Genomic DNA, 25,385 nt, shown 5'->3' on the forward strand with positions numbered 1-25,385 from the left:
AGTCAATGCAAGGCAATTCCAGATTTAGGATAAAAATTGATGTTAGATAAAATAGCTACACTTCTTTAATAGGGCAAAAGGGGTAAGAGACTCTGGTGTACAGTCTACTCCAGCCAAAGTAATAATTTCATCCAGCCACCCTTAACCTGCTACAGCCCAGGCTAAACCACTAAAAAGTTTAGCTCATTTCATTCAGCTTCACTTACTGAATTAGGAACTCAGTTGTTCAGAATTAGCTGGCATACTTATAGGCAGACGTCTCTCTCCAGGTGAGATTTGAAGAGCTAAACAGTATAACCTTCAGTTGCTCAGTGCCCTTGGAATAATAATTTTAAGTTCCATTACAAGTTCACTGTTCTGAAGTGAATTTAGCAGGAACATTTAAAGAGTTAACACAGCCTCATTCAACAGTAGGACCTACAAACCAGCGGAAGCTGTTCTTATAGGTCACAGGACAGAGAAACAAAAGCAGGGGCAGAAGGAATGCAAGAACATGAGAGCTTAAGTTTATCAGTGTTAGTCATTAATGTCATGAGGTTGGGTCAAAAAAGGAGCAGCCAAACAGCACAGAGGAGCCATATCTAGTGATAATTGAGATGAAAGACCAACAGTTAATAGCTTCTATAGGGTTTAGCCATATCCACTCTTCTGCCAACTCTTTACATCCCAGTAAAGTCAGTTGGGAGCTAGAAAGCAATTCAACTGTTGTAAGGCATCCCTTGAAGAGCTAGCTATTTTCCAAATATCATGGAAGTTGATAATTCTCACATTTTCCATGTCAAAAAAGACAGAGGCCTTTTCTAGAATACCATGCATAGTGCAGATCCCTCACCTCCAGAAGGTAATTATCAAAAATAAAAAAGGGACTAAACAAGAGCAGGGGGACTTTCACTGAAATTAGAGGCAACTAACTACAGAAGTGATACAGGAAAAAAAAAAGAAAGAAAGAGGAAAAGTAAAAACTATTCACACCTGTAAGTAGACTAAGTTCATTGCCACAGGATGTCAGAGGCCAAGCTCGGGGCAAGATCCAAATTGGGTTTGTCTGGAAATTTAGACTAATAAGAATATCCAGAGTTCTAGTATGTGCCAAAAATTCAGGGAACAATGACAATTTCTGGCACTATTCTTTAGCCAGTGCCTACTGGGTATTAGAAAAATTTAATGCTGGGGAAGACATGGGCTTACTGCAGCATTTCCTGCACCTTGGTTCTGCTGGAGGCAGGATACTGGGCAATTGGACAATACGCATGGATTCTCAAGGACAGCAGATCATCAACACTTGAGTGGACGCCAAGCATTGAAAAAACAAAACACGAAAACAAAAAACCATGCTGTACTATGTGGAGCTACTGGTATCAGTGCACTTCCACTAGAAAAATGCATCTTCATAACAAGACTTTCCTCAAAGCAATGAAGGAGAACAGTAAATGTCCATGCTCAACCCACCTGCACAAGCCCTTCAGTGTTAACTCCAATCCCAGCAGCCAGGGACTGGGAAAGCATAAGTTTGAGAAATATGCAGGCTGAACTGCCAATGAGTTGAAGTAATTCATAAAGAAAACAAAACAAAATAGAGTGCAGGTATGGCTCAGCAAGGCAGAAAAGCACCAAAAAGTCACGGTAAAAAAAATAAAATAAGAACAGGTCTCTTTAGCTGATTGTAACAGATGAGGGAGGGCAGCACTATGCATATCCTACAAAGGGATACATGCTTGGTGTAGTAACACCAGAAGATGGGGTAATCCCCACAGTGCCCTGCCGAACAGCAACTAAGGTAGTAAGGAGAGAGCATTTCGTGTTCTCTTTGCAGCTTTTTAGAGGACTGCATAGTCGGCTTTTGAACTTTTCTCCCCCTGCCAGCGGAAACTGCAACTTTCAGAAGCACTGAGGGAATGAAAGAACAGCAGGGCCAAGGCATTACAACAGGAAGTCTGCCATATCCGCCCCAGCCAAGGCTGCAAGAAGTGTGACTGCATCTTAAAGAGGACTAGCAGACACCAGAAAGGGTGGGGAAGAGAACACATGCTGAAAGCAAGGAAAACACACAAGTCTTGTCTGTGTGTCACAGGGAGTTTGGCCTTTTATCACATTTCAGCAGCACAACTCGGGGGTGTTATCAACTTATCACTATTTAGGGACTGTTCCCCACAGTTTACAATCTCTCTCTCTCAAATGCCAAACAATTCAGTTCTGGCTGGGGGAAGGAGACTAAGAACATCTTGGCCATTTAAAAGTAAGGGCTGCAGAGAACTAGTTCATGACTGCTGTTTTCACTAGGTGTCTAATGTGAAAGTCTTTCCAGACTGCCTCACTCCGGAGGCATACTATATAGAGTATTAGCATTGGACCAGATTTACGGCTCCTGACCAGCCACACCAGCACATGCTGCCCCAATGCTGGAACAGGAAATTCCCAGGCTCGGCATTTACAATATTTTTCAACTGTTGCGAGTGCGCTGAAGCCTGAAAGACAGTCGATGTTAGACTGAAGGGAAAAGAGTGTTTCAATAGAGAAAAAAAACTTGACAAATCCTATAGTGCTAAGAGATCCCCTGGGGATGTACAGTAATAGCTGGAAAGTAACACCCTGCAGATGCTCTTAAATTCAGCCCAGTCTTGAACCCTTCAACAACGTGCTCTACATTACGTGAGCTAAAGCTGAACAGTTTTGCAGAAGATTTTACCTCAGCAGAATCATCCATGTAGTGGCTGATGGTGCCTAGTCTATCCAACTCATTTCCTTAACTGCAACAGCAGTATCATTATGACAAGTGACAGATAAATGACTCTTCAGAGTGCTTCTCAGAAGTTTATTCTAGTCCCATGAGGCAGCCACATTGATGGGAGAATGGGCAAGGAACAAATAGCTTGAGGTGCTTATAAACCATGCGTCCATTCCTGGGGTGTTTTTCCATTCTTAAAGCAATTTTCTCCCCCCAGATCCATCAGGATCAAATCCATACCAGCTTGTAATAAGTTTCTATAGATAATTTGCTCTTTAGTGGTGCTCCAACCCATTTTGGGGTACCCTCCCCCATCTCCAAGAATTTGAAAGACTAAAAGAACTCCTAGTTAATTTATTTGGTCTCTTATCTGACCCTTTTCCTCACCTGCTGCAAAACCTGTTTTAAAGGGGCAACCAATCTAATGCCCACAATGTTAACAATCTGCATTGCCTGCTTGTAAAACTAGCCAGAGCCAAAGGAATGAAAAGTATGAGCATGAAAAAATGCACACAGATTTAAGCATCTATGTAAGCATGCCCATTAGGACACCCAAATCACTGTGCAGGTTTGTCCTGTATTTGAAATTCCTAAATTGTCTGGAGCACTACTAACAAGTGCCCAATTCACGGTCTCCTTCACCACGAGGAATACAATACAAAGAGCTGTAGCCTAACACAACTGAAGAAGGTGTGATCTTCCTAATTCTATTCCAGTGTATCCACAGCCAGACTTAACTAGTGAGAAGTCACTTATGAGGCTCAAGACTTCAGTACCTGCCGCTGCAAGGTAAAGGCAGCAGCTACCTCACAGCTGTCTTGCAAAACGCTGAAGACAAAACTATTAAGCGTCACACTCGCACAAAGCCCCGGAGAAGTTGTTCACGTCACACTGAGGGACCGACCCTGGAACTTTTCATTGTCTCGCCAATGCTCCCATTTCCCAACTCCTATGGAGAGTTTGAATTCTCTTCTTACTGGGAGACAAGCAGCCTGATATGCACCAACCGCGAGTAGAAAGGACACCACACTTTAATACTAGGCAAATGCAGAGTACGACCATCTGAAAAAGCCAATATACTCAGGTCATTGTAGCAGTACAGAGCTATGGCAATGGCCATTTATCTTCAGACCCAATTTTCACAGGAACGTAGTTTAAAACATATTGTCATGAATTCACCTCGAGTTGTAGGTGCTGAGCACCCAAAAAAAAGCCAGACCCCCTCAAAAGCTGGTAAGCTCAGTAGTGTTGGGCAAACTCTTCCACTCCATATGTTCAGGAGATCCATCATCCCCATTAAAAGGCAAACTGGCATCTCTTCCATAGTTCTACAGGTTAGTTCACATGCCTCTGAATGGGGAGGTCTCAATTTTTGCAGTAGGTGCCAAGTGGCGAGTAAGAACAAGATTTCTTTAGCAAGACCAATGCCTCATTCCAGCCAGGGCTTCAGATCAAATATATTGCTCCAATACAGGAAGTAGAGTATGTTGGAAGGGTTGGGGTAGGCTGTCATATTTATCCCTTAGTTAGTTAGTTTTTAATTGAAAACACCACTCCAACTCATTCCATTTAAAACAGATTTTCCCCACCTGCTCACTCTTGTTCCTGGGGAAATGCTATGCCGTATTTTTCCAGCAGTGCCAATAGTGTACACAAGTCAAAGCTGAACTACAAAGCACAGAACTGGAAAAAAAAATAATGCTGAAGTAGAAACAAAGAGCTCTTAGAAAAACTAAAAGAAATTTTGAAGATAATTGGAGCCCTTGAGGAGACTACCTACGCATTTATAATATTCAGCCGATTTGTGATCCCAAGCAACTCCAAGTCATTTTCAGGCAACAGAATCCTATCTAGTTTGTTAGCCTGAAGACAGAAAAGCAAGTCATTCATTCACCTTTCACCAGCAGAAGCAAGACTCGTGTTTGCAATTTAGGGTAAATTAATTGCAACTAGCTTTGCAAACTCAACCAGTAGGCTCTACTGTTGCATGGTTAGAGAATTCCTTCCTAATGGGCACTTAAATGGTCCTGGCCATATTCTAGAGTCAGGCTGGTTTCAACACTGTGACAACTAGCTTGCCATTCAAGCAGGATGGAGCAATTTTCATTTAAGAAGAGAGGAACCGAAAGCCAAGAATACTGAATGAGGGAGGAGATCTGGGTGGATCCTCAGATTTACAGTCACACCCAGATATTTATGGTACCGCTTATTACAGAAGTTACTTGCAACCTTGTGTAATGGGTCAATTCCTTTATTTTTGTCATTTCCTCTCTCATAAATAGATTCCTCATAAACCTTCCCCTTGCCTTCCTGTAGCTGTTGCAAGCGATAAAGTTGTTGTTTGCAGTTCCTTTGGAGCTAAGGATTGAAATCAAGCCATTACAATAACCGCTTTTTAGAGTGCAGACAGGAGCAAGCAGCTATTTGAGCAACTTGCAGAAACCAACATCCTCCTGTGTTCTTGGCTAACAGAGTTCTGAAATGATAAATCAGGCCGTCCACATACTGCCTGAACCACAAAGCTCAAGGACACCCATTTCAATTGATACTACTGCCATTTTTTTGAGGTAGGGAAGAAAAACCACTGTCCAAAGAATTGCACTATATTTGTTAGGCACATGCAGTTTATGCACTTAAGATAATGGTAGTCTTTAGGATGCACGGGCAATTCTGACCCTCATTATGGCCTTGGGACTCTTTTAAAGCTATAAGATCAGGGCAAGCATCAGATCTGCAACCAGTTATACACCTCCTTATTGATGAGGCAAGAAGCTGTCCAGAAACAGCTTGGGAGGGGGGCTTCTTGCCTTCACTAGGCTTAAGAACTGACTAAAGGGCACCTAAAGGGTTTCAAGATGGCCACAAAGCCTTGAGGGGGGAAAAAGGTACAGCAGAGGCAGGCAAAATAAAGCCAGTGGGCCAGATCCAGCCTACCAGGTGATTCCATCTAGCCTGCAGGGCCCTTCCAAAAGCCAAAAGACAATTATCATCAGCCCTGCCCCTTGGCTTCCCCTTTGAAAACCAATGCTTTCAGGCAGAAGGCACCAGTTTTGGTTGCAAGCACACTGCACAAAACAAAAAGTCAGGGCAAGATTATTTTTTGGAATAAAATTAATGTTATAGATGTCAGCTAGAATGTCTGAAGTACCAAAGCAATGCGCGACACCCCACAACTATTGTGTGCAGCTCCCAATCCAACCTAGTTACAATGCACATATAGTGAATTGGCTCCATCCCTCCCCAGTGCATTAAGTGTTTGATACTGATACCCTCTTAAGCTGCAACACCTACAATGAAAAAGCAGGGAAACAAAAATGGGTATAAATCCCTAGATAAGCCTTTTTTTAAAAGATTCCTGGTTTAAAAGGACGACTAGTAATTCAGAATAGGCTCTCCCTCCCCCATCCCTCCAGTCACTCCCACCCCTCAAAAGAGTAACATTCCACTTGCTTTGAAACTGAAGTCATCTTTGTCGGCAGCCCACACAAGACATTCAAATGAACAAGACTCTAAATGACTGGAGACTCCAAAATGTTGTTTTTTAATTTGGAGGCAAACACATAAATTTTCAGCCTCTGCCTAGTAATCCAGCAGCTTGCTGGCTGTGAATAAGGTGCTTGTTGGCAAGATCAGGATGTGCGGTTAATAAGACAGCAGCAAGTGTGCAGGATTTTGAAAACAAATGCAGGAGGTAGATGGAGACCCAACAGTGCAGCCCTTGTCAGTTGGCCAGGAGAGTAATACATGATACTGTTGCTGAACCTTCACAAGTGCTAACATTTCACCTGGGATACTTAAAGAAATCAAACTGTAACTCAGTCTCAAAGGCTCAGATTTGTGTCTTAAAGGAAAAGTCATCTCAGAAACATGAATTCTCTGGTCACTGTTTAATACTTTTCACAGTGGGGTATGTATGAAGGCCACATTAAAACTGAATAGAAGAGGATGGTCTGTAATATCAACCTATTCCTATTCAGCTGGTTCCAACGTCTTGGGCCGATGAAGAGAAAACAGAATGACATGCTAGAGATGATTAATTCCCAAGGAAAAAGGGGTAGCTGAAGATGGAACTGCCAGTACCAGACATCCAGACTGGGCCTGGGTGGGGCACACCGAGTCCTTGGACAGCGTGGAGTACTTGCTGAGTAACTGAACAATAGCCAGATTTCTAGTAGCTATGAACAAAGCGTTACTCACCACTCTGGAACATGCCTGCCCAGACTATGAGGCATCTTTCCAGATTTGTCTGCAGTCCTAAATAGTCAGATATGAGGTAAAGTTGTGTAAGCATTCTGGGATTTTCAGTTCCTGCTCTCCAAAGTAGGATTTTTGCTTTTTTTTTTTTTTATTATTAAGAACTTCCTGTTTTATATACCCCGCCCCCCCATTCAGGAGTAACAACAGGCAGGATTTCCCTGATGTTGCATGCAGCATTGTGCTCCACCCAATTTTTTTTTTTTTTTTTTTTTTTAAAGAGGAAAAAAAAAAAATGTATAAAGCTTTCCCACCCACACTGTTTCTCATCCCACCCACCCACTTTGTGCTTTAAATAGGTCAAATGAAATTATGCATAATCTATCAAATTTGACTTAAATTCCAGACAACTTTACTTTTGTAAAGGGCCTGTCAAAAACACTCTTTGGCTTAATATTAACAGGAATCATTAACGTGATGCAAGACAGACAAGCCCCTACTTCCCAAAGGGATACTTGGTTCCCATTATAAACTGTCCTGGAACACCAGTCAAGTTTCATATGCAGTCTTGAAATGCACAGACACAGGTTTCAGATGAGAGCTACTTAAAGTGCCTAAACCTTGTGCCTGGGCACTTAACATTTATAGATAATATGTCTACATGCTTGAAGGTCAGCATTTGCACTGAAGACCCATTATAAAGCCCTCATTTAAATTACAAGCCCTTTCCTTACATGTACAAGCTTTCAAAGACAGCCAGGATATACGACACTGATGTTTTGTTACATACAATACGCAAACTACATGCAGAAGAAGTTAGCCAGACAGCTGTGAAGATGCTCCTTTGAATGCTTTATTCTGAAAGAGTATTTAGGCAATATAATTCAGGAAGTGTTGCTATCCTGTGCAAAAACTTTCCTAGCTGTAACCATAAAAAAAATTAAAAAAAAAAAAAAATCAAACCAGAATGGAAATAGATTAATTCATACAGTTTTCTTTATATCCTAGTTATCCTACTATCATTAAGTTTAGTTTACTTTCATCTCCTAGTGCTTTCTAGAGCAGAGGTGATCAACCTGTGGCACGGGTGGTGCACAGATAGGGAGGAGACAGGCAGGACAGAAAGCAAAGAGGAAAGCAGCAAATTGTGCAAGGAACACAAGGCTGGGAGAAGAAAGGGCAGCAAGTCACCCATGTAAAGGGGACTGGAATGACTCCAGCCTGCAAAGGGTTGCTTGGGGCATGGCCAGCATGCAGCCAGGCAGGGATGTGGGAGCAGCCCCAGCAGCTGGATGAAGGTAAGCATATGTGGTTGTGGGGAGATCTGTGTGGAGGGTAGCAAGGGGGGGCGGGGGGGAAGAGATGCCTGCTGCTATTGGGAGACAGTCACCAGGTGGCTGAGTGCTGAGGCTTTGGCAGGGCAGGGGTGGCAGGACAAGTGGTCAATCTTCGCAAATGGATCCCAGTACAAAAAGGTTGAGAGAAACAGTTCTAGAGGGTACCTACAACATATTTTTGGGAGGATACTATGATTAAAATGAGGCTTTTTCTTTGCTCCCGTCTGCCTCTGAAATAGAGAATGTCCCTTCTCTAAAATGTGCATTACAGAACCAAAATAAACCACTTTTGGCTCTTAACCACTGAAGCAATGCCCCAGAAGTGATAGCCGTCTCCCTTTCTTATCCAGGCAAATATCTCTTTTCCCATATCAGCTTTCACTAGAAGCAAGTTCGGAAACCTACAAGAATCTAGATACAAAAAAAATGTATATGTAGTTCTGTTAGAAACTTCCCTGTAGTGCAAAGAAGCTAGTACTAAAGAGAGCACAACTTGTCACACTGCCAGATACATGCTTTATGGTTTTATTCAAGACCTTCGTTGTGATCAGCTGTCTATAATAGCTGTGGCTGGATAATTCTTGTAAAACAAGCATTTTTAAAGTCTTGCTTTACCATGTCAGACTTGATTAACCATAAGAAAATAGATGGTTAGTACGTCCCCCCCACTCTAGCAACAACTTAAGCAAAGTTATTAGTCTAGTTCGCTTCCAAACTCAATTCCTGGAAAAAGGTGGGCTTTGATTAGTGCAAGGAGGGGGGTTTTTTTGGTTGTTTGGGTTTATTTTTTTGAAAGCTATTAAAACGTTGACCTTCAAAATGTGCTGTTGGGATGGCGATTCTCATAAGTGCAGCAGGTTAAAAATCTGCAGTACATTTCAGTTTCGTCATTATTTAAAACGTGTCAGAAAAAACAACAAAGTTGTTTCATTGCAACCAAAATACTGCTATAGCCATTTCAAAGCAACTCTTCAAAGACATAATCCACATCTTGAGTGCTCAGTAATGTCTCCAGGGTTCCTTATGCTCAAGAGCAACTGCCAGCATCCTCTCCCCATGGTGCCATAAGGGACACTCCTGAGAGGGAAAAAAAAAAAAAAAAAAAAAAAAAAAGCGCTAATCCCTATGAAACAGGTGCCAAGCCCAGGAAGGGCATTTAGAGATACTTCCTTGAAAGATACATATGGGAAGGGGAAAAAATAAGCCGATACCAGTCCAAAGAGTGATTATATTATGACCAAATTAGTTTATGCTGCTTCCAGGAACTACTACAACCACATTTCCTCTACTTCATTCATCTAGACTGTACCCTTCCTTCTCTTCCCAGAGTGGTTTAATCAGAAACTGAAAACTGACAGTTTAAAACTAGAAGAAACCTGTAAGTTACAACACAACACCCACAGGTGTAACACTCGCTAGAAAGCATGGTCTAGAAGTGAAGTGGAAACATCCAACCTCTTCCCCTCACTGCTCTGCAGGAGAAACCAACATGCCCAAATACCCCTATGGAAAGGCAAAAAGGAGGTCTTCTCATAACAAAACACCTACCGCTTCTTCCAGTCACTTGAGATGAGGCACATATAATTTTTGATAACAAGCCTAAGCAGAAGCAAGTGGCCAGACAGCAGAAGTAGGTGGAAAGCATCACAGCGTGAGTTAGTCATATTCACGGTGCTTGAAGAAAGGTACAAGCAAAAAGCAGCCTGTATTGAGCCAGTCTGGACAAAACAAGGCATGCACGCTACTGTCTCATGGAGTCAGACTTCAACAATGTAGTGCCTCTTTCCCCAGACAAGAGCTCTTCACTTCAGAGACTAAAAACAGAGCTCTTACCAGAAATAACACACACAACTGCTTTAGCATTGTATAGAGAGGCCCTATCAGGTGTGTTCAGATACAAGGCTCTAACAAGCTTTTGCCATTTAAAAAAAAAAAACAAAAAACAACAACAACAACTCCTTTCAACTACTTAACTAGGTATGCTAGGTGCAGATTAGCCATCCAGACTAGGAGTTAAGATCACCATGTATCTAGGAGTACGGGTTTAGGCTTCAAAGCTACACACAGGGCTGGATTCATGTGACAGAGCAAAAAGTCGATGGGAGAGCTGCACAGCTAGTGCTCTGCACAGCTGAGGAAGCTTAATCCTCAAAATGGAAGGGTATACCAATTTCAATGCAGTATTTTAAAGCCCATAGGCAACTCCAGTTGCCAATTTCTTCCTCTTCTCCACTCCCTACTAGAGCAGACCAGACTTGGAACAGGGGCTACATAAACTCAAAACTAAGCAATGAGTGGGTAGAAAGGGAAATGTGATCACTATCTGGCAGTTTCTAACCACAATTAGTCCCTTGCTTTCATATTTGCATACCCTTCCCCCTCTAAAAAAAAATTATTTTTTTTTTTAAATATCTATCTATATCAGAACTTAACCTGTCACTGTGAAGGCAAGTACCCTGCCAGTGCACAGTTCCAAGGTTACCTTCAGAAATCCATTACAGTCTATACCAGAGAACAGCAAGGCTTAGAAAAGTTAAGCCGTTTAAAGCAGCAGTGCTGCAAGCTGTGCATGTAGCACTAATTCTACCAAGTGGGCAGTCAGAAGCCATTCCCTCCTTTAAAAAAGAGTGCATTAGCTGCAAATTAAAGTCCTGGAAAGCTTCAAGGAACAGGAACCAGTGCCCCTATCCACAGGTTTGCTATTAAAAAACCACACCAGACTGTATATTACAACCCCAAGGCACTGATGATTATTAAAATCACTTGCATTGTTAATTAAACTGACTCTGCACCCCTCAGCTGCAAATGGTTTGCTGAGCTTCCCGACTGCTGCCAACTCCAAGTTTTTCCACCAGGATATTGAAAAGGCACCTCCTCCCCACCGGTAGTTCTCCTTGCCAAGTGCTGACCATCTCCAACCTCTTTGGCATTAGACTGCTTTAGGGGCTTACAAGGATGGTTTATCATGGCAAACCTACCCTTCCTTCCTCCTCCCCTGCTTGAACAAAACCCACCCTGTTCTGAATATTTTCCCATTTCTGTAACATCTTTCAAGAAAATTCACCTCACCAATAAGGCAAGGATATTTCATCCCAAAAAATGTTAGGTGTTCAGAGTGCTGTAAAGCAAAGGAAGTTAAGAGATTCCCACAAATTCCAAGATACTCCAAAGCGTCTTCATCGATAGCACTGCTCTACCTATGCACAAGAATAAAAGACTACTTTTGTTACCTTTTAGAAGACAGTAGCAAGATGCAACGAAGACAAGGGCTAGACAAGGCTCTATTTGTAATGAGAGGCCAACTAAAAGGGGTTTTATACTTCTGGTTGAAGCTGGAGCTTCAAGTTCTGAAAGTACTTTTAGAGAAGTCATGGGAAAAACAAGTCTGCTTTCCCTCAAAGTAGGGACACCCTGAACACCAGAAGTGGAGTTTAATAACTGCAAATCATCCCAAAAACACACGAGCCCTCACTAACAGCTTTGCATGGGAGCAAACAGAACAAGTGGGGGAAAAATAATTTTACGCTTGTTAATGCCAAACACCACACACAACATGGCATTTGGAAACCATGCAGAATTGTGTCAAGTTTCTGTAGCTGACGAATGTGAAACTCTGCCGATATCTGCCATATCAGAAAAACAGATATTATCTTATTTCCTGCATAAAAAGTTAAGCAAGCATTGTCTAGGATTTCATCTCATCTTGCCTTGATTAGTCTGATTTTTGGGGTGATGGGAAGCTGCTACGTGTCTGTATTATCTTATGCGAGAGGGACTTCCTGCTCAGGATAGGTCTTTACAGTTTTACACAGCTAAGACAAATACAGATGTTTCTTAAAGACCACATTATGAAACACCCTCGTGTGTGGGCAACACATGCAAATTGGGTACCGCAAGCTGAATGCACTGCATTTGTTCCTTAGTTCTGCTGCTACCTGCCTGGGAACAGCACTCCAAGTGCGCCACCTATAAGGGCCAAGCTACTGAGCCAGACAGCAAGAGGGAAGACATTGCTCCTCCCCTTCAAGCATCAGCTCCTTTTTGTAGTTGGTGCATGCGCCACCACCAGACAGTCATATCCCAGACAGCCATATCCCAGCAGTAAATACTGTGCAATAGGAAATGTGTCCAGGCTTTCCTGAAGCCTCCCCCAGATGCAGCACTGCAAGCACAAGTAGACTGAAATAATGAACTCCTGAGCCTCTATATCCTTGAGCAGGTCATTGTGGAAAGACAAAGCAACATCTTTCAAAAGAGTTTGAAAAAGTTAGTTTCAGATGTTGCTCAATGCTTTTGCTGAAATGATACTTGCTGCAAGTACTAGAAACTTCTTTACATTCCAAGTTGCATTTTACATACTATAGATCATTTAAAAAAAAAAAAAAAATGCAGCTCCCTGAAGGCCCAGTTCTAGCATTACCAGCAACTAGGAGGCCTCCAGACACCGAATTTTGGCAAGACAGTTTAGAGTTCAGCTTTCATGAGCAAGTCCTTGCAGAGGCTTCAAGTCCCCACCTCTACAACATTCATACCTTTGATTCTGTGGGTGCTTCTATTTCTAGTCTTTTCCATTTTTAATCTTATTTCAGCCCTTTATTAAAGCATCTTTAGTGAAACAGGTTCCAAGGTGGGTTGCATGTTTAACCATAAGAAAACAGGCAAATATTCGTTATGAAGTCTCCTTCTTTCTGTTCATAGTATCCAGATTCCTGTGGACCCACTTATTTTTAGAAGTATTTACAGAGTAATTTGTATTAAACAAGTTTGCCAGTTGCGGGTTTGCCTGCAGACTTTTTCACTTCAGTACTGTGCAACTAGTCATTATAACTGCTATGGGAGCTTTCTGCCCCACAGTGAATGGTAGTTATTACATTACAAGTAGCACACATTTTACCACCATTTTGGTGTATCTATCACTAACATTTTTTCTGTATTACTTTATCAACTCTATCAAGCCTAAATATGTCAAGTGTCAGGAGGAACCAAAGCCATTTGATTAAGCTGTGTTAGGAGTACAGTGTTCATGAGATTTAGATGCTTGCACAGCATATCTTCAGAAACTAGAGAAAGAAGAGCATTTTAGACTCCTAACCTCACCCAATCCATTTCGAAACATTAAACAACATGTAATGCTGCCCCACCCTTGCTGCTCTCACTGGAAAACCATTCAAAAGCATGCTGCAATGAGCAAGAAGATTTTTTATGTACAGTTTTCAAATCTTTACTGGCAATACCACGGAAGCTATTTTAGGCTTTCGGTCTGAAGACTCGCTAAACTGCAATTAGCAAATCAGTATTAATACCAGTCTCTCTCAAAATAAAACTACAGGCCATTCCCATCTATTAGTTGGTAATTTACTGATGCCATCTCTGCACAAAATGCAGCTTACACTCAGCAATTCTTTAAACCCAAACTCCTGAGATTAGACAAAAAAAAAAGAAAAGAGCAGTTTAGTATGAATTAAATACCTGGACCAAGTCTAACATGCACAGAAAGAGAAATACAGATGTAGAATGTTCTCTTGGATGGTCATAAAGTTCACCAAGAACTGTTTGAATAAGCTACATCGAGCTTGTTAACACACTACTGTATTACAGGTCTGTATTAGTGCTTGTCAACCAAGTAGATTCAGACCATGAATAGGTCAGGTTACCCTAATTCTACAATTGACTGCTGCTAAGCAGCAATTTCTTGGGGGGGGTGGGGGGGTTGGTTCTTAAAGCCAACAACAATAATAAAAAAACAACAATGTTCACTATAAAGCTTTGGCCGAATTATTTCAATATATACCAGTTTGTTAGGTATTTTGATATGCCCATACTGTTGAAATACATGATTTAGGATAATGTGTAATGGACCCCTTTCGTAGCTAAACTGAAGAACTAGGTGCATGCACTGAGAGAATATTTTTTACACCAATATTACTGCTTAGGGTTTCTGAATGCCCCATTAGTATATCATATTGAGCCTGATAAGGAAGTTAAGGCTGACAGTAAGATTTCCCTCTGCAATGCACTATAAATCTCACCCACCCTCAATTGAAGCACTGTACAGATTAAGACTGTTTTTATAAAAAATACTCCAACAGCAGCTCCTTTTCAACTGTCAGCTATTTATTAGCACCTCAGTAACTGCCTAGTCTGTCAAACCATTTGTAACTCCCCCGTGTTCCAGCAAAATCATAAGACTCTCTGGATGTCACAAGTGACTTGAACAGGAAGATACTTTGATTGCAAGATAGGGGTAGACTAAAAGCCATTGGAACTGTACTTCTCTCTCTCTCCTATAGGCAGTAGAAAGCACACTGGATACATAGTTTTGCTTTCCTTGCAAAGACAGCAATAGGCACTTCCCAGAAGTTCCTCTACTTTTACTGAAGCATCTGCAAGTCTCTTGCAAATACCATTCTGTTGCAATCATAATGTTCCCAATAACAGAATATTACAAATAGGAAAAGCTCTCCCCCATGGTGGATGTAGGCTAGTCAAAGGGCATCTAGATCAGTGGTCTCCAGCCTTTTCGGGTAGGAGATTACTTTTTTAATTAAAAAGCAACCAAAGATCTACCGCTGCTGCCACCCCCACCCTCCAGTCAGTCTGTGGGAAGGGAAGGTGAGGGCAGAACAAAGCAGAGGGAGAAAGTTATTTGGGGACATACCCCCCCACCCCCAACAGCAGGTAGGTCTATGCAAGGGAGGGAGAGACTGGGCAGACAGAGGCCCCAGAGGTGAGGGAGGGAGCATGGCACACAGGCAAAAGCAGGAGGGTGGGGGGCATGCCCCCCAGTGCCTGCTCTTGCCTGTGCACCCTGCTCCCTCCCTCACCTCTGGGGCCTCTGTCTGCCCCCCCCCCCCTTTCCCCAAACAACGAGCGAGGGAGTGGGGCCGGTGCGGGTGTTGCACAGCCAGAACGGGCATGGGACAAAGCTGCAAGCAGCTCTTCCAGGGGGCACACACAGGGCTACAGCAGATGGAGAAATGAGTCAAGAAGCTACTGATCTGATAGACAAGGGACAACCAGCAAAAACTCATATGAGAGTTTATTTTATTAGACAGTTCTAAAAGTGAGACTTAACACACAAAAATCCTTCAACATTTATAAATATTTATTACTTCAAAAGCAGGCCACATTCTAGGTTTACTCGTATTGCCATTCAATGTTTTAAAAGAAGTCTCATCAGCACTGCTACCGACTTCTCAGTCTGTAGTGCCACATTATTAACCTGCCAGTCAGTTTTCCTGTGCAGATAAGCCTTTAGTTGATTTCCTCAAGAATAAACTCCTACAGAAATGCTTCCTTGTTATTGATGTGCAGGACTTCTGCCCCACATGCCCTCCTGCTTATTTACCTTAGCCCAGTTCAGGAGAAGTCTGCTGAAGCTTAATCATACGTAAAAGAATACTATCTCACTTCTTTTCTTTCGTACAAATAAATGTGTAATCTCAAACATTTCAAATCTCCAACATTTCAAGTGGAAAGCTTGAGGGCTGCACACAGTTGACATGCCAACAGAACTACTTGGCTCCCTGCTCTTTTTTTGGAGGAGGTATTAGAACAGAGCAGCAGTTATGTGGCTTAGCATCCCTGTGCAGTGTTAAGCTAAGGGATTTTATGGTGGTAGAAAGTCTCATTGGAACTCTCTCAGGACAACCAGGATGTTTTAGCCACTGCCCCCATTTTAGCTTCTCTACAGCATTTGGTAGATTGCACCACAGACACTTCAAACTAATCTCTAACTATTTATGATTAAATAAGTTGGGTAACTAACCTGGAGACCAACAGTTATCACTCAACACTGCCTGTATTGTCTCCTTGCAGAGCTGTCTATGGAAGACCTCAATGCATGTATCTGGCCAAAATAGTGCTGCAGAGATGCAGCAGTTCAACATGAGGCCAGTTTACATCCCCATGAACAATACTCTGGAGTAGTTACTTCATTCTGGCTGAATTACTGCCCACAAACAATAAAGCATCACTTTCATTCTGGAACAGTGCCCAGGGCCTTATAGTAGCACAGCACTAATAGTATAATTATTGCTATAGTTTGCTGGTCAGCTTCCTAGGACCAAAAGACAAGAGTATAATGTGCTGAATTATACCAAGAATGAAGCTGGCCTAGAATTTCATGCTTTAAGTTTTGCCATGCAGCAACTTTTATTCATTTATGGAATTACATGACTAACTGAATTATACCAAATACTGGATTTTCCCTGCATTGAGTCACTTCCCAAATTAACTAGACCTTTCTGCACAGGCAGAGAATGATTCACAATGGTAGAACAGAGAGAGGAAAGAGATAGAGCTAGCAACTTAGACACAAAGCATCTCAGCTTCAGGAAGAGCTCTATTTTGCACCAAGAAAAAGTTGAGGGCTTTCATTACAGTAAGTACAGAAAGAGATGCAATATGCAAGGGGTCAGGGGTCAGCATCCTACAGAGCCACTGGATCTGGCCTGTGCATGTGTGGCTATGAGCACTCTGCCCATGCCAACACAAGCAGCAGCACTGGCTGTAACAGAGTCCTAGCATCCACCCACCTCTGATCTGAGGAGGGTCAATACAGCCTACAGCTAGAAAAGGTTGCCTGCCTCTAGCCCAGCAGTTCCCAATCTGTGGTACAGGTACCACCAGTGGTACACAGACAACCTGTCAGTGGTACGTGTTAACAGATTTATTACAATTACTATACATGACAAATCTGCTGGTGGTACTTAAGGTTGTATAGTTTTAAATTGGTATTGCACAATTTATCAGAGTTTGGGAACCACTGCTCTAGCCTACATCACTAGACTGCAAATTTGGTTTATCCTACAATGTTTAAGTTAAAGAGCTCTTCCATCAATCCCCCTGTTGCAGCAGTTTGCTAAACTTGTAAAGTGCTGGGAGAACCGAAATGGGTATTTTTAGCTTGGTCCAAACATTAAAGGTAGTCCCATTCAACAGGGGTTTTACTACCACCATCTCATTGATCAACAGGGATCTGCATTTTCCATTTTCCACAGAAAACGGGAGTAAAACGCAGATTTCCCCCCTTATTGAAGTAAACCATAAATTTCTCATTTTAGCAGAGAAATCCATAGATTTTGCAGTTTTGCAGCGAGCCCTCTACAGGCAGGCAGAGTTTCAGCCTGCAGGGGGCTAGGAGGGAGCAGGCATTGGGTAGTCAGGCAGGGGCACCATGTCCATGCACACATGGCCCCATCCAGCCTGGACAGCAGCTCCTGCAGGTAGGGGGGGGGGGGGGGTCAGGGCCGCCACAGGGAGGGAGGGAGTTGGGCTGGGGCTGCTGTGCTAGTGGGCAGTGTGTGGGGCTTGGGGCCTAGGGCCACAATGCATAGCAGCAGGGCCCTGGCAGGGAGCAGATGGGGCTGCAGGCAGCTTGTCCGGGGGCAGGGAGGGGCAGTGGCTCCCCAAAGCTGCATGCACTCCTAGAGGGCAGGGGGGGACCTGTGCCCCACAGATGTGTGGGATGGGGGCAGGTACCCACTATGGGCTAGGGCTCCCACCCTGCTGCCCTCCCATGGGGCCTCTGCAGCCCAGGTGTGACCCGGCACTACAGGGCAGAGCACGGCCACACAGGGAGGCTCCTTTCAGCTGCAAGCTTCACGCTGACCTGGCAACACTGTCCCCATGCCCACAGGGGACACAAGGGTGGCAGCATGGGGTTGTGGCCCTTACTGCAACCATGCATGCAGGAGACGCATTGCAAGGGCAGCACAGAGTTTGCAACAGCAAGCACCTTTCTTGCATGGCAGCACTGTGCGGTGCAGCACCAGGTCACACTCATGGACTGTGGAGGAGCTGGGGGAAGGGCAGCAGGGTGGGAGCCCAAGCCTGCAGCTCACCCCACCATGCACACAGGTCGGGGGGGCGGACACGGACAACTGGGTCCCCCCTGCCCCCTGGGAGTGCGTACAGCAGGGAGCTAGCCATTCATCACCCTCCCTCCCACCCTCACTTCTTGCTTTCAGCCATACGCTCCACTGATCTACAGAGTTGCTAACCTCTTCATTCATCTGCCTCCTTACCAGCCAATTCCAGGCATCTGTCAATAGCAAAAGGTTCACCTAAAAAAGGCAAGAGGAAGAGGCATCTGGATATCATCAGCCCCTCCAAAGCTCACCCCAAGAACATTCATCCCCTTCCCCTACAGTGGTCTTTCACAAAGCAAGCTTCTTAGCACCATGACGTTTCTTAGGTGTTCATATATCTAGCACACAATAGGCACTACTCTAACTTGAGTCTTTATGCGGGTACCATCCCCACTTCCCCCAGAGGAACTGAATTGACATGTAGCCAGCTTTGACCATCAGCAAGACTAAAAAGTTAGGAGGTCCATCACAGAACTCAAGTTTTATAATGGGGAGCTGGAGGGTGGAGAGGAAGGCAGCAGTTGTCATACATGTACAGGTAAGAGGTGGACTAGTTTAGTGAAGGATAAAACTGGACCACCCTATTGTTACCACCATACTGCAAAAGACTATTCAAAACCTAAAAAAACCTCACTTAATTTTGCTTACTAATGCTCAAAGTAGCTGCAGTCAGTCCTCTTCTTATACTAAAGCTATGGTTTTATAATCAGCAAGCCTGCCAATGGCCCTCTATTTTCCAGCATCATTGCCAAATATTTGTAGGAAGATATATTAAGCGTTACAGTAAGAATCAGCATCAACTATTGTAATCAAGAAGTATGTATATACATTTTTAAGTAAGAACACACCAGACCTTCCAGCTATGACACAGCCAAAGAGGGTTTTAACATGGAAATGCTAGAATGCAAAAGGGTCACAAAAAGCCTACCATCTTCTTAAGCCTAAACCTTCAAACTTCTTTATAAAAGTTTTCGGTTTTTGTTGGTGGGGTTGGGTTTTTTTTTGGTTTTTTGGTTTTTGGGGTTTGTTTGGTTGGGGTTTTTTTTGGGGGGGGGGGGCAGGGATTTAACCAATCCACAGATTTATTACTGTTCCAATATATCTCATGGAAAATAAAAGCAAACAAACAGTTAGCCACATGTAGCACCCTTCATTTTAAACCAGTAAGCTAGTGCAAATTATTCCTGGTTGAGCAGCTTTTTGCCAATGCATCCACAGATGCAAAGAGGCTCTTTGTAGGGCCATGCTGGTGTGAAGTGTGGTATGGATGGGATCAGGACACTCTTGGCAGTGGACAGAAACTAGGCCAGAGGTGGCATACAGAGTTGAGAATGTCTTGGAGCCCTCCTCCAAAAACAGATCTCATGATAATCTTCAGGGTTAAGCTCAAATAGCAGCAGTTTTGCTGTGCAAATTCAGAGAGGACCAAGTGCTGCACAGAAAAAAAAGTAGTCAACCAAATAAGGCTGTGGAGAGATGTATGAGCAGGAAAGTGTCCAGGAGATGACGTCATTGAGAGGAAGCCTTTAGTCACCAGGTTTCCTTCAGAAGCTGGAGCAGGGCCAGAGGAGCCTCTCAGGCATCAAATCTCCCAGTGAAGAACATCAGTCAGTCCAGCACAGGGATGCTCAGATCCCCGCAGGTCGAGCATAAAAACGGGACTTCCAATTGCAACGAAGTGAAAATAAGTTCTTTAAGAATGGGCAAGTTTTCCAATTAGCCTGCTGCATTACGTGCTATGTACCAAAAGTCAAGTGCTCTGCAGCCAGATTTCACACTGAACATTACAAGCAAGACATCCAAAATAAAGGGCTTCCTCTGGAGGCAGCCGTGCCCTTTCCTGTTCAAAGGACTCCGTATTAAGGCATCTTGCTTTCCTACGAGGAATATTTAAAGGCGGATTTCTTGACCTCCGGAAGGAATTAAGTCAGACACATGAAGCAGCAGTAGTTGGGGGGGCGGCAGAGGGAGTGAAAGGGAAAATACTTCAGGCCCAGCTTCCACAACAAAGGAGCTGCTTGCAATTCAGGTCAAGGGGGAAAAAAAAGTTTAAAAAAAAAGGTTATATGATTGGGTACTTGGGACATGCTTTTTGGTCACTGTCCAGAAAGTGTGTCCTCAAATTGACATTTTCAGCATGACTTGGTCACGGTACCTAGAATTCTTCTTTTATAGATGCAAACGAGGAGAGGATACAATACAAAGTTTATCAAAACCAAGTAGCTTTAATAGCTTTGTCAAGCAAACAAAAATGTGTTCCCTCTTCAACTTTTGTGAAGCTAAAAAAAGCACAAAACAAGCTCTTGTAACCCCTTTTCTCCCTCTTCTTTCAAGCCCTTTGTCGAGAGATGGGAACAAGGTTTAAACAAGCAATTTCTCCAGATGAGCCAACATGAACCAGGCCTTCCCTATAAATATTCTCTGTCAAATCTTTGATTCATCTGTCCCTACCTTTCCTGTTACAACAAGGTATTTAGCAGAATTTGCCAATTCACTGGAACCTGACAGGGTCACTTGCTTCTACTATGACCTTGAACTTGTGACCTCAGGCTGCCAGGCACATGCCCTAGCACCTGCATCACTCCACTTTGAGAAAAAGTAAGTTGCCACTCCCACAAGACAGACCACTCCAGATGTGTAGAGGCTCTGCATCTGACTAGCTTTACTACTAGAAACAGAATGTTTTAAAATTAAACTCTTATTTATTGTAGACAAGACAAGCGGTATAAATGGGCAGACTACTTTTCTATCAAACGGTGTTAAGCCAAATTTAAAACAAAAATGCAGCAAAAGAAAATAAAGGAAAAGAATGACCTCAAAGCAATTAAGGCTTCCAAAATATGCAGTCAGTGGTATTCTTATTGCTCATTAACTACATAAAAGCCACTTCATTTATGCCACAACAAGTCAGTTAGGGTGGTACTTAGTATTGATCTTTGATTCAATACTCAACAGAATTTTGCAACCCCAGTGAAGTATTACTTCTTCAATGGCAGAGACCCAAAGTAAAAAAAAATAAAACTAGTACTGTTTCTACTAGATCTAGATCACCTGCCATACATAAGCTTAGTAGCATCAAGTAATAATAATAATAATAATGCCCCTGCTGCATCCAGGCATCATGAAGCAGGATTTATTACAAACATCTTCCACTGCCAATTTTTAGAATAATTATTTAGTCACTGAATGACTTATTCATTATTAGCCTGGTACCCACCACTTCATTTGCCCAACATAAGTAGCAAAGGTGGGGGAGGGCACAATTTGAGACCGTGACCATCTTTATGGTTACTTTTATCCATTTAAACAGTTTCTTCTAGAAAAAAAAAAAAAAAAAAAAAATCAAGATAAAACTGCATTTCCCAGGTACTCTGTCCCCATCCAGTAGGGGAGGAAAAAGAAATAAATAAAAAGACTTACAGAACAGCATAAAAACAGTTAATAGCCATTTTGATACAAGCTACCAGCGAGCAAGATACAGTAGCACACCTAAAAGTTTCCACAAGCATTTGATGTAACTAATAGCAACATGAACTTCAAAATCATTTAGGGTTACTCAATGTATCTATTCATCCAATATGTCTTCCTGAAAATTAAAGTATTAGTGCTCTCTCTGGAACCTTTTCTTTGGGGCTTTATCACGTCTATTAAAAGGCAGAGTACAAATCATGCAAACAAGTGGCTGTCAAACTAGTCAGCTGGGCACCCATAACTAATCAATGTTTGGCAATGCTTTTTAAGAGGTAGGCAGGATCCCCAAACCAAAACAAGTCTGGACACAAGCACTGCATATAGTAACAGCGTAATCAGAAATCCTGAGCACAGCTCAAGGAAGAAAAAAAAAAAAGAAAAAAGAAAAAGAGAGAGAGAAACTGGGCCCCTCTTAGCTGAATAAAGGCAATTGAGAGCTGTACAATATCAAGGAATAGAAGGGAGACCAAGTACAAGGACCTTTAACAAAAAAGGTGACAAAACTGAAAGGTAAGGCCCCCAGGTTAAACCAAAAAGAGAAATTAGGACAGGAAAAAACCTGGCCATTCTGGTCTTTACAGTGTAGCTAGAATATAAAGAGAATAAGCCACAGGCTAGCATTGAAGAAAAACTTGATGAACAAATTAAACCCTAGAATGTCCCCATTCTTTATGAAAAGCTTCCATGTTTTTCCAAATAGTGGTTTCTAACATATAGATCAATGCAAAGAATCCAGGAGCCATTACTCCATACAACACTTACTAGAAAGGAATATTTCAAGTGCCTCCAACACAGAATAGCCAAGAATTAACTCAGCCTTGTTTATAAAAAAATCTGATTGACTTGGGTCTACAAAGGGCAACAGAAATTTTCCATATTTTGTAAAGAAACAGTTCAGGCTAATCCCATTTCTCAGTAGCATAAGTAAGAATTTAGAATAATTAAGAACTAAAAACTGTTTAACAAAGCTACAAGTCTCAGGAGCAATGAGCATCTTGTTCAGATTAGAGGAGACTCCCTCGTCTAACGGTAGAACACTTCCTGGGGGAGTGATCTTTGATACTGTTTGTTGCAGTTTGACACAGGTACAGTACCCAATTCATTCAGTCACAGACCCAGTGCACTTCTGATTTATTTACAAGTGGAACATCTTGTATTAAAAATACTATTTTTCTATTATTGGGATACCAAGAAAAAAACAAGCCCTCAGCTCTACAAAGCAAGTGGTACCCACTTCTCCTGTTACATTGAAACTAATTTTTAAAAATAATTAAATGTGATTAAATAAGGTTTTAAACTAAGCTTCCATAGTAACATCCCATTAAAATCTGAAAAAGAGCAGTTTCAGCTCCACCAAACATGATAGGGTTAGAGTGAAGGACAGGAGCTCTAGCCAGTCACTGTGAGATTAGCTCATCTCACTTGGCCAATAAGGAGGCCTCTACTGGCAAAAAGGAAGGGCAGTTTTTCAGGATGACTTGCTGGGGGGAAAAACTTTTAGAACTCAGCTACACTTTTTCAGTTTCCCTGTATTGGAAAAAGAGGTGTCACTCACTTCTGTGCAATCCTTAACCACTCGGATCACACAAACCCTTCAAAACAAGCGACAATGGAGAAGCAACAACACCCTTTACAATAGCATTCCAAAGGCAAGGACGAAGCCAAATGATCTTGCCAGACCCCTTCAAGGGGGAAAGTGCAACAGGCATTTTCCACAATGGACTTTCAGTATATCCTGCAAAATCCTCACAAGCAATCTTCTCGAGCAGGCCCTTTGGGAGCCGACCATCCCCATCCCCGGAGCCCAGGCCCAGACACTACCGCACAAGTACAGCAAGTCACTGGTTCAAGGGTTAAACAGAGCAAAACTGGGCTGATTAATGGTGCACCAAAGTTTCGTGCCACTTGGCCAATTCTAAATTAGTGGAAGGGTTGAAAGAAAAGCAATTCCTATCCCAGCAGGTTAAAATTTAGCCTCGCTGAACACACAGACTTGAGAGGTTTTGCTATTTAGACCAAACAGTGCCCACATCAGCACATTCTGTGAGGCCCTACCAATCTTATCACACAACACTTTAAAAGGCAGTTTTTTCCCCTGCCAAGCTAGAAACGCTCACTGAGCTTCTTCCACCTGGCTCCTCCACAACGGATTTATTTTTGTGATGAGTCCCACAGTGCAGCTACATCCAAACACTTTGCTTTCACCCACATTTGACCTTGACTATAAATAAATAACGTGGCTCTGAATTTGAGCAGTTTTGCTACCAACATTTTCAAATACTAGTCATGTTTTGCTCACACAGAGAACAGTTTCAACATTTCCTGTTAACCACAGCTCAGGAAGTAACATTTAAAGTTGTACCACTAAAAATGTCACTTCATTTATGTCTGCAGTTAGGAGAGAAGTGGGACCCAACTAGAAAACTAGTGGTTGGTAGCTTGTTGCCTTAATCTGGCAGGCCTGCAGCTCCACACGTGGCTAGCTACATCCATATTCCAGCATCATTTTGCTGAAGCCAAAAACAGAGCCAACAGCAAACCCTGAATCCATAGGCAACTCTTTATACCCAAAATCACAGGGTTGGAGGAGACCTAAAGTACCAGAGCTGCTTTCAAATGTGCTTTTGAAGCAGTCCCAAAAATAAAACCATGCCCCTGGGCAGAGAGGGGGAAGCAACAGGCTGAACAGGGCGTGTCCCTGCAGTCTGAAACTTGCAGGCACCTTGCAGCAAGGCTGCGCTGCGCCAGGACACAGCCACTGCCAGGAGAACCGGCCCAGCCCAGCGCTCCCACACAGCAGCTGATCCACATCCTAGACACGAGACTCCTCCATGACGGGAAGGGCCACACCAGCCTGCTCCATTACTGTTTCCACAGAAGACCCCCAATCGGAGCCTCTCCCGTTTGATTTCCTAAACCCCTTGCCTTTTTCAGGGAAATCAACTGCTCGCTACTCACAGCTGATGTTTCAGGGGCACTCCTGTTTAAGGCCTCAGAAAATCCCCTCCTCTCTCCCCCCCAACTCTTTTTTTAGGCCTAACTTGCTATAAAGGCATAGAAAAAAGTGCATCAGACATCACCCTATGACAACAGCCAAGAGGCATGAGTGGCAAGGAGGAAAAGAAAAAAAATCCTATCTGATAGACATGCAAGATAGCATGAATGAAGCCATCCTCAAAAAGATCCAGGGGAACACACACCACGCACTAGTATTCGCATGCTCCCCCGGGGCCGAGCCAAGTGTCCCCACACACGAGGCTGCGTGCGCATGTGGTGTGCAGCGCAGAGCCCTGCGCCTCTGCGGTCCTGCCAGGTCCACTCGCCCGGTTTAAAAAAAAACAAGAGGCCATCAGAGAGAAGCTGGCAGCCGCTCTCCAAGTCCAAGCGCAAAGGAAAAAAACGGGGTGGGGGTATAAAAAAAACCAACAGCAGCAAAAAACCCGAAACTCAGGCTACCAAAAAAAAAAAAAAAAAAGCCAAAACCCTCGAGTCAAGCACAGACTTGACAAAACCTTCCTGAAGTCGCAGCCTCTTCCCCAGCCAACAAATACTTTCGAGTCAGGCCGGGGCAGGGCTAGAGCCGGCTCCGCGGGGGAGGCGCGCGGCTCCGGGCAGCTGCAGGGGCCGCAGGAGGCGCCCCAGGGCCGACCCGGGGCCTCGGGGCGAGGGCGATTAGCCAGGAGACATGTTAGAGGCGCCGCAACAGGAGAAGGGCCCTCCCGCTGCCGCCCCGCGAGAAGCCCCGGATGAATGGGGGCGCGGGGCTGCCCCGCAAGGAGCGGCGGG

General features: G+C 43.3%; 1 protein-coding gene across 2 annotated transcripts in view; it reads right to left on the reverse strand.

The window, feature by feature from the left end:
* MSN (moesin) overlaps positions 1-24,833 on the reverse strand; it is a 71,559-nt gene extending 46,726 nt beyond the window's left edge. The window contains exon 1 of one of the 2 annotated variants that reach the window (XM_006020509.3): positions 24,807-24,833. In XM_006020509.3, the coding sequence (XP_006020571.2) occupies positions 24,807-24,818 (12 nt within the window). In that variant the 5' untranslated portion in view covers positions 24,819-24,833. Of the gene's footprint in view, positions 1-24,679; positions 24,719-24,806 lie in introns of those variants that run through there. The other variant, XM_025200115.1, reaches the window with a different exon arrangement.
* Positions 24,834-25,385: the final 552 nt, after the last annotated feature.

The sequence above is a fragment of the Alligator sinensis genome, unplaced genomic scaffold, assembly GCF_000455745.1.
Source record: "Alligator sinensis unplaced genomic scaffold, ASM45574v1 scaffold809_1, whole genome shotgun sequence".
Classification (NCBI taxonomy): Eukaryota; Metazoa; Chordata; order Crocodylia; family Alligatoridae; genus Alligator; species Alligator sinensis.